Source organism: Corylus avellana, chromosome ca7 (genome assembly GCF_901000735.1).
Source record: "Corylus avellana chromosome ca7, CavTom2PMs-1.0".
NCBI classification, from domain to species: Eukaryota; Viridiplantae; Streptophyta; class Magnoliopsida; order Fagales; family Betulaceae; genus Corylus; species Corylus avellana.
In genome coordinates this window covers 2041478-2050916 of record NC_081547.1, presented here as the reverse complement: position 1 = coordinate 2050916, position 9439 = coordinate 2041478, and the positions used below count along the sequence as shown (strand labels likewise).

Genomic DNA, 9439 nt, shown 5'->3' with positions numbered 1-9439 from the left:
TTTCTCTATTATAAAGTATCATTGTATGTAAATGCAATAAGTATAAAAATCTATTAATAATAAATAGTTAATACACGATCACAATTTCAAATAAAAATGAATACCTTAATACCAAAAATAGCATCATATTTACCTGTCTGGCTGTCTCTCTCTAGAGGGCCAACAACATATATTCAAAATTTTCAAACGAAATCATCAAATTTAAAATCATACATTAATCGATTATTTTCTCTTTAAATTTCCTCAAATTAATTTTGTTAAAGTCACGTGCACAGTCCATGCGGGCCCTATATGTAGCTTTCTTTCTTTGGGCCAGAGGCCCAAATATATAATGAAACTGTACTTTTGTGTGCCTCATTTCCTGGAACACGAGCTCACTCTGGCTCTCTCTCTCTCTCGCTCTCTTTTGCTCGTTCGCTTCCCCAGAGCGGTCTCTAGGGTTTCCTCCCTTGAAACGCCGTCGTTTCGAGTCGATTCGTGCTGCCAAGTGACCGACATGAAGCTCACCGTGAAGACTCTGAAAGGCAGCCATTTCGAAGTCAAGGTTCAGCCCTCGGACACCGTGAGTTTAGCTTTCCCTTTTTTTTTTTTCCTCAATTCTGAATTTCACATTATGAGTGCTTTTCTTGTAATCTGCTTGGTTGTTTTCAAAACTACTGAGAAAAGTTGATTAAATGCGCCGTAGATGTTTTATTTGGTTTCTCATCAGCCAAACAGAGTATATCAATTAGCATTTGTATTTATTAGTGATAATATGTGCTTATGCTGGTTAAGACAATGAGTAAAAGGAGTATTTAGAATTTATACTATTAAGGCAATGAAATATAAGTGGGGAAAAGTTTAATGTGATGTTGTAGACTAGGAAGGATTTGTTTAGAAGTTTGTTGACTAAATAGTTGACATTGGGTGCTTTTATTTTAAGATTATGGCTGTCAAGAAGAATATTGAAGATATACAAGGAAAAGACAACTACCCATGTGGACAGCAGTTGTTGATTCACAATGGGAAGGTCTTGAAAGACGAAACCACTCTGGCAGAGAACAAGGTGACTGAGGATGGTTTTCTTGTTGTAATGCTTAGTAAGGTATGTTTTCCCTGATTCTGTAAATTTTCTTGAAATAATGTGCTTGTGATTTTCTTCGTATTCTGAATTTACCATGTATTTCTGTAATAATTTAGCATGTATTGCTGTTATATGTGGATTAATTATACTTGAAGTTTGGCGAAAAAGTCGGGATTTTCATAGATTATTTTCCTTTTCGTGAGACTGTGCATTACAAAGTGTGATATTTTATGTTCCAGCAGGATGAGAAAAATATGTAATGAGTCTTAAAATGTTACTTGATTTTGGATATTGATGGTACCCCATTCGAATGGATATCAAATTTTCTATATCAGGTAACTACTAAGTACTCATGATTAAGCTAGCGTTTGAATAATTGCTCCAGATGGAGAATCCAGTGACGCAAGGATGCAACATGTGCCTGCCATTATTCTAGTTTTAGATAACAAGATGGTATCATTGAGTTCAATTTATGTGTCAAATATAATGGAAACACAATAGTAATTAGCTGGTAACTAGAAAATCATGATGCTATTTGTTGGTATTAAGGCATTCACTTTTATCTGAACGTGGAACAATTAATGATTTTTTAGAAGCAAACAATGTTCTGGTTTACCGATTAGTTGTCATTGTTCCTTATATCTCTATGACATTTTGATCTACAAGATAAGGGTTTTGCTCGACCATTCCGTATTCAAAATTGGTGGAATTGGTTGCCTTTTATTTTAATTTATTATTTTCCTTGAGCCTTCCTTGGGTGCAATGTTTTGGAAATTTTCAGCTTGTTATAGTTTTGAGGCTCATTTTTCAAACTTTGAGGTGTTCATTATTCTGCTATTTTTAAGCTTTCCATGCATACCATTGTAGTTAAAAAGCCATTCTGTTGGCTTAATAAATTGGCGTTATGTACCCTAATTTAATGTTTTATTGCATTTTTTTTTTGCAGAGTAAAACTTTGGGCTCGGCTGGGGCATCATCCACACAGGTATTCTTGCTCATTCTTATTCTTTGCCTTAAACAATCACATTAATTTCTTGTGTTTTCTGTATAAGCCACTTATTTGACCTCTGTATGACAGCCTGCTTCTTCAAATCCACCTACAACTGCACCTACCTCAAACCCTACTCCTGCACCTGAAGCTCCTGTCCAAGCACCGTGAGTTTCTATTTCAGTTATCTTTCAAATTGTTGCTTTTGGATTAACTGGATTTATCTTATATATTATGCTATTTGTGTTGCAGGACCTCGAAAGGTGCCTCATCTGCTTCAGACATGGAAACAGCTCGGTATGGGCTCTATCTCTATGATATTTATCTTAATACTTTGTGAGAATAAATGGCCATGGAATTGGTGAACTGAGGTTTCATGATAATCAAGAGTTGAAAACAACCCTTGATCAATTACCCTAATAAGGGAGAGGAAATGGGATGTTCTTACAATCACGGTAACTATTAGCTCAATAAAAGATTCATACCACTTATTAGGACTTATAGAGGAGCAAATTAACCCAAACAACTTGACTTTCAATTCCTCTCTCTCTCTCTCTCTGTGCTTGGCCACTTTAGTAATCTGTTTATTAGGACTTAGTAATGGTTCATCTTTAATAATTTTTCCTCGACTCATTCTGAGTATTTGGCTTCCAAACTACATTTTGGAATTTTGGGGTCTTTTCTGATATGAATTGTCATGTTTTGGGAGGGTAGCTGTTTTTAGGACCTGTTTTGGAAGTAATGCAATGTGCTTTCTAGTGCACATATTTGCATGTAATGTAAATGCAGGACAAGGGTGTCACATTCTCTTTTTGAGATTGTTGCTTTCTTTTATCTTATGAACATCTTATAATAAGCAAATTAGTTAATATATATATATATATATATAAGTAATAACCAGTCTTATTACTTAGAATAAGCAAATTAGTTAATATTACATACAAAATAGCAATATTTCATTACTACAATTGTAGAAATGAACAGAAGAAAGGCATGCGTCAGAATATGTGTTTTCCATTGGACATGTGGCATATTCATATACCTTTTACCAAGTGATATTTTTGACCTTGTGTATTAAGAGCATGGTATAATTCGTGATTAGGCATCAGATCAAACATTAAGCTGAATCTGCCATGAAGGCATGGTATTGCCGACTACTATAGTGCAGCTCTTAGGTATTTATTCTGTAGAATGCTAAACATTGACCTGTATATATATTTTAGTTTTGACTAAAGTACTAAAGCCAGTTCCAGTACAGTTTAGTGTTTAAAGACCAGTAGCCCACTTTTCTGTACTGAAACTTTGGCTGCTTTGAGTGGCTGGACATGGGCCCTTCAGAACAGTTGTTTGCGAAGTCTGCTTAATCTTATAGAAAGCTTCAATCTATCATAGTTATTTTCTCCCCTTTTTTCTTTAAATATATTATTGGCACAGTCTGAAAATTTTGAAGGTCAGTTAAGCATTACCTTGCTTGGTTGAATTCCAAAGTTTGCGATCAAACCTTGAACACAAATTTGTTTTGGGTGCTCTATTAGACAGGGTCTTATATGTAATTTTCATTTCAATTTCTGCTTATGAAAATGCATGGTCTGCATCAGATGTTCTATTGCATGCTTGTTTATCATAGATTTGCACCAACAATTTGAAATTTGGTAAGGTTGATATGATAAAGTTAAATTTCTCCTCTTTTTTTTTTCTTCCCTTTTTTGTCCATTAGTATTGGGTATACATATAATTGGACTTCCTTTCTAGTTGCAGAGAACAAAGAATTGTATTAATTTATCAATATTGGGGTGGGTCTCTGGAAATTCATCAGGAAATGTTGGGAGGTGTTTTCAAGACAAGTTAGATTTGAGGTTGGTAACGGCTCCAAGATTAGTTTTTGGCATGATGTGTGGTGTGGGGATTAACCCTTTAAGGAACCGTTTCTAGAGTTGTTTAGCATTGCCTGCTCTAGGGACGCTTTTGTTGCTGATCATCTTCTATTCTCTAATGGTTCCCCTCAGTGGACTGTCAAGTTTGTTAGAGTGGCGCATGATTGGGAGTTGAATTTCTTTTCTTCGTTTTTTGATCAATTGTGTTCCAACAAATTGAGATAGGACAGTGTAGACAAGCTTTGTTGGAATCCCTCTAAGAAAGGGTTGTTTGACGTGAGATGCTTCTATAGTGTATATATCCCATGATAGCACTTTCTTTCTTTGGAGGTGTATTTGGCGTAGTAAGGCTCCATTGAGAGTGACTTTTTTCGTTTGGTTGGCCGCTTCATGTAAGATTCTCGCTTTGGACAGCCTAAGAAAGCGGCATATCATTGCGGTAGATTGGTGCTATTTGTGCAAGAAGAGTGGGGAAATTGTTGATCCCCTTTTATTCCTTTGCGAGATAGATAGTGCCTTGCGGAGCTCTATTTTCAGACTATTTGATTTAGCGTGGGTCATGCCTCGTCAGGTGAGAGATCTATTCACTTGTTGGAGAGGGAAGTTCTGTAGCCCTCAAAGTGAAGCTATTTGGAAATGATTTTGCTATGCATGATGTGGTGTATTTGGAGAGAGAAGTGACCGAAGCTTTGAAGATAGTGAGAGGACAATTACAGAGTTGAAGACCTTCTTTTTCTATACCCTTTTCCAATGGATGGTTGCCTATTTTTCATATTTCTAGTTTTCATGACTTTCACGGCTTCTTTTCTTTTCCTGGTTAGATGCTTCTCTCGTGTACTTGGGTGTGCCCATGGGTTTTCAATGAATTGCGTTACTTATCAAAAACTTTTGTCAATATAATAAAATGCTGATACATTTATTACATCTTGTTACAGTGCTCCTAGTGATACCTATGGACAAGCTGCTTCAAATTTAGTTGCTGGTAATAGTCTTGAGCAGACTATTCAACAAATAATGGATATGGGTGGGGGTAACTGGGACAGAGAAACAGTTACCCGTGCACTTCGAGCAGCTTATAACAACCCAGAACGAGCAGTCGACTACTTATATTCTGTATGTTGAAAATCCACAAGTGTTCTGTTGTAAATTTAGTCTTGATTTAGATGCTAATGTTGATCTACCTTCAGGGTATTCCAGAAGCTGCAGAAGTCGCAGTACCAGTGCCTCGTTTCCCTGCAAGTCAGGCAACTGAAACAGGTGCAGCCACTGCACCTGTCTCTGGAGCGCCTAACTCGTCACCCTTGAATATGTTTCCTCAGGTAAGAAATGCAGATGTTGGATGGACTTCCATTATCTGGATTCACTGTCATGTGTTCCTTAAGTTTTAGAAGCTGTAATTTTCCAGGAGACACTTGGTGGCGGTAGTGGAGGTGGTGGAGGACTTGGATCTCTTGAATTTCTTAGAAACAATCCACAGGTGGGGTTCCTGTTCTATTCATTTCCTTATTTTCTTTAATTTTAGAAGCTTTTAGTTCTGTGTATGGGATTTTAAGAAAGCATTGTATCTTAATAAATGTACTTGTTGATATTTAATTTCTTTTTACTTTGAAGCTTGTGCTAACTGTTTCAATTCTTATCAATCACGGCATTTGTATCTCCATTAAATAACATCAACAAAAATTTAATGCGTATGGTAGAGGGGGCGCGGAGGGAACAAATAGAAGTATGCATCTGACAACTCAAACCAGAGCACTCGTCATACACATTAAATTATTGTTGATATGTCTAGCAAAACTCTGCATTGGATGTTGGATTTCATTTATGGCCTATAAGTGGTGATACCAAACGATCTGTTTGATTTTAGGTTCTGTCATGCTTATTGAACTTCTACAGTTTGATTTTTTATTTTTCTGTTTGCATTTTAGTTTCAAGCACTGCGTACAATGGTGCAAGCAAATCCACAGATATTACAGGTCTGTAGCAATTTTTTTAATTGTATTTGAATCTTATTGCTTTCCAATGTCTTGGAGTTAAACTACTGCTTTCGGTACAGCCAATGCTTCAGGAGCTTGGAAAGCAAAATCCCCAGCTTTTAAGACTAATTCAGGAGCACCACGCGGAGTTTCTTCAGTTGATAAATGAACCTCTTGAGGGTTCTGAAGGGTCAGTACTTATATAGGCATATCCACTAAATCCTCAAATGATGAATAATAATAATAAAACAACTAGTCAAGACATCTACGCACATTACATGTAAATGGATATCTTTAGCTGGTACACTCTTCATTGTACTTAAAGAGTCATCATCTTTAGTGAAAATTCCATTCAATGGCAATACTTAAAAAGCACTGTCCTGGAGTTTTTGTGGTAGACTTTGTTGACTTCAGTGCTAGTAATCATAAAACTTTTTTATCTCAAAAGCCCTTGAAGTTTAAACGTATCAAACCGTGTAATGCATAGGTGAAAGTAAAGTGCTTCTTATGCCTTCATTGCCCAACCAAAAAAGGAAAAGAAGAAGCCTGAACTTGTGGAGTTGCCACTTGATCCTATATCATTTTCTTTGTCATGATTGTCTCTGACAGTACCAACTTTTGAATAGAAGTGTGAGGAGCAGCTCTTGGAAAGAGTATGGCTTTTAGATTGCACCTCAGAGATTCTAGTTTGAAATAGGTTAAAAGAGCTTTATTTTTTTGTTTGCTTCTGAGAATCCTCACGAGGAAAAAAAAAAGAAAAAGAATGTTGTCATTCATAAAGTTAGAGGGGAGGAAGAATGTAAGCCGTAAACCCCCTTCCCCCAAGAGAAAGGCTGCTAAAGTGCGATCAGGCACTCCTCTATAGTTTTGAACCTGGGGAAATTGATTTAATGTCTTCTTTTACTTGATTTTGTTTGCCCTAAGATATGGTAACCATTAATCTCCCAAATCAACTTCCACATTGAACTATTACATAACATAACGGCATAATATCTTCCTACTTTCAGGGATGCATTTGATCAGCCTGAGCAAGACATGCCTCATGCCATCAATGTCACCCCAGCTGAACAGGAGGCTATTGAACGAGTATGTGTTCATTTTTATTTGATATATCCGCTCTCCTTTTTATTTTTTCTTCTTCCTGTTTCTTACTCGTTTTCCCTTAAATGTTTCAATCCTTGTTCACATTTTATAGCTAGAGGCAATGGGATTTGATAGAGCTCTAGTCATTGAGGCCTTTTTGGCGTGTGATCGCAATGAAGAATTGGCAGCCAACTACTTATTGGAGAATGCTGGAGATTTTGACGATTAAATGGTGAACCTCCATTGGGTTCGTAATTTTGATTTCTTGGATTCATTTGTGTCATTTTCTTTACTTGGGTAGTGTTTGGATTAAATTATGTACTTTAATAATGAATTAAGAAAATTAATTTTGTGAATTGAGCTATTTGAGTAGAGTGTGGCAAAACTGGCATCTAATATAGGCTTTACAAATATTTTTTCCCATGAAGTCTGAGCGGCTTTCTGAAAAGTTGATATTTGACAATACAATATCATCATGATTGTTTCCATCCCGGCAGCGGAAACGATTTGTTTTTAAGATGCAAAAAAATTATATCATTATTGTTTCCGTTGTTCCTATACGCATAAATGCTATTTCATCACCATCCTTGTGAATTGTGATTCTTTTCAAGGCTAAATTACTGAATTGATCCCTGAGATTTGGACTTGTATCAAATCAATCCTTAGGTACAAAGGTACAAAACGTCTCTTACATATCCTTTTGATACATTCACGTATTAAATTTGATAATTTTATGCAAATTTTGTTATTTGTTATTTTTTTTTATTTTTTATTTTTTTTCTTTTTAATGGAGTTCCCACGAAATTACAATTATATCCTTAAATAGTAAATACAAAGTGAAAAAAAGTTGAATTAAGAAAATGGGAAAAATTCACGTACCCTTTTAAACTACATCTTGATTATTGATATTCTCCCAAACTTTTAATTGTGTCAAATTTGATGCCCCTTCAAACTTTTGGAAGACCAAAATGTCCTTTAACAATTTTCCATAAAGGACAAAGTATTCTTATAAATTTGAAAAAACAAAAAAAAAAAGGGTTAAAAGACCTGACGCACTTCAATGTCATGAATCTTGTAACCTATGATAGTGAGATTTAGTTGGCAGTTTGAGAGAAATATGTAGATTTTTTTCTTAAAAAATTAAATTTAAGACACCTTTAAGGTAGTAGTCTTTTTTGTTTACTTTTCGTATAAGGAAGGGATTTGCATTATTTTAATAAATTATTATTATTCATTAAAAAGGAAAACAAGCATGTTGAACCACGCTAGAAAATAAACCTTTTAGGGTGGCTTGATCACCCCAAAAGCCACCTTTGGAGTAGTCAATCAAATTTCTTTTCTTTTTTCTGTTTTTTCTTTTTTTTCCTGGTATTTAAGAGTAGAATTGTAATTTTGTAGGCATTCCATCAATTTTTTTATGGGATTCGTACATAAGGCTCAAAAAACCCAAGGGATCAACTTAGGAAATTAATCCTTCATTAAGAGTTATATTTGGCAATTAATGGCTCTGGACAATATGACAATGTTCAAAATATAAACAGATAACCTAAGCAACACTGACTTTCCCCTGCTTTCTAGCTCTCTTCTCTTTCGTAGTTTATAGATATGGTTGCGTAAGTCTTGTGTCTTCCTTTCATTCATATTGTTCACACAGAAAGAAAGGGAAAATTATTATGTATTCAATTCTTGGAGTTTACAATTGTACTACACCGATCCCTGAGGACCAAAACCATCATGAATTCCTTGAGGTAAGCTATTTGTTAGAAATGGTCTCCGTTGCCTAGTCATTTGATGAAATTTGTTAGATGCACACGTCATTTGCTTAGGAAAAATAAAAAATAAATTCATATTACAGCCAATTGTCGATTGATACATGACATAATTTACTAAAGCTTGTTCTTGCAAAATTATCGTTTTTTCCACTCAAATAAAAAACAAGGGATTAAAAAAAGTTGGACCGCCCTTTATCTGATGAGACGAGGCTACCTCTTAGTAGGTTAGGACTTAGGAGTGCTCAACTGCATTCTTGTGAGCACTAGGATTGAAGAGGAAGCCGCCCCTCACTAGTGAAGGGAGATCAACCCTCATTGGCTAAGGGAGGTCGGCTGCTCTCTCCGCACCCCCAGAGTGAAGGGTTGTCGGCTGGCCTGTCCCTCATACGGTGAGAGGTGGCATCCCCTCCATCCCTCACCCACAAAAGATAGCCAACCACTCATCGACTGATGAGGGGTCCTTCTCTCTCTCTTTTTTTTTTTTTTGGAAATAAAATTATAATTTTAGAAGGTCAACAAGCCTGAGTCATCAATTGTCAATTGTCACTTGTGATTGACTTTGATGTGAATCTAAACATGCATTTAATGGCTTTCGTCAAACAGCTGAATGACTATGACCCTACGGTTCATGATATTTTTGATGCTCCAAAGATCAGTTTGGTACACTTGGGAAATCCCAAAGATCA

At 35.9% G+C, this 9439-nt stretch overlaps 1 protein-coding gene across 1 annotated transcript; it reads left to right on the top strand.

Annotated features, from left to right (window-relative positions):
• Positions 1 to 350: 350 nt before the first annotated feature.
• LOC132187731 (ubiquitin receptor RAD23b-like) lies at positions 351 to 7404 on the top strand. The gene is made up of 12 exons (XM_059602145.1): positions 351 to 562; positions 923 to 1084; positions 2010 to 2048; positions 2142 to 2218; positions 2304 to 2348; positions 4861 to 5038; positions 5113 to 5244; positions 5331 to 5402; positions 5851 to 5898; positions 5979 to 6088; positions 6906 to 6984; positions 7094 to 7404. The coding sequence occupies exons 1-12, from the start codon at positions 497 to 499 to the stop codon at positions 7208 to 7210; spliced, it is 1125 nt and encodes a 374-aa protein (XP_059458128.1). The 5' UTR covers positions 351 to 496; the 3' UTR covers positions 7211 to 7404.
• The last annotated feature ends 2035 nt before the right edge of the window (positions 7405 to 9439 follow it).

Excerpts from the sequence above, each read along its gene's own strand:
- LOC132187731 (XM_059602145.1), top strand. The coding sequence starts at position 497 with ATGAAGCTCACCGTGAAGACTCTGAAAGGCAGCCATTTCGAAGTCAAG. Across the intron at positions 2,049-2,141 it reads CTGGGGCATCATCCACACAG|CCTGCTTCTTCAAATCCACC; the intron begins GTATTCTTGCTC and ends TCTGTATGACAG. Across the intron at positions 5,245-5,330 it reads CCTTGAATATGTTTCCTCAG|GAGACACTTGGTGGCGGTAG; the intron begins GTAAGAAATGCA and ends GTAATTTTCCAG.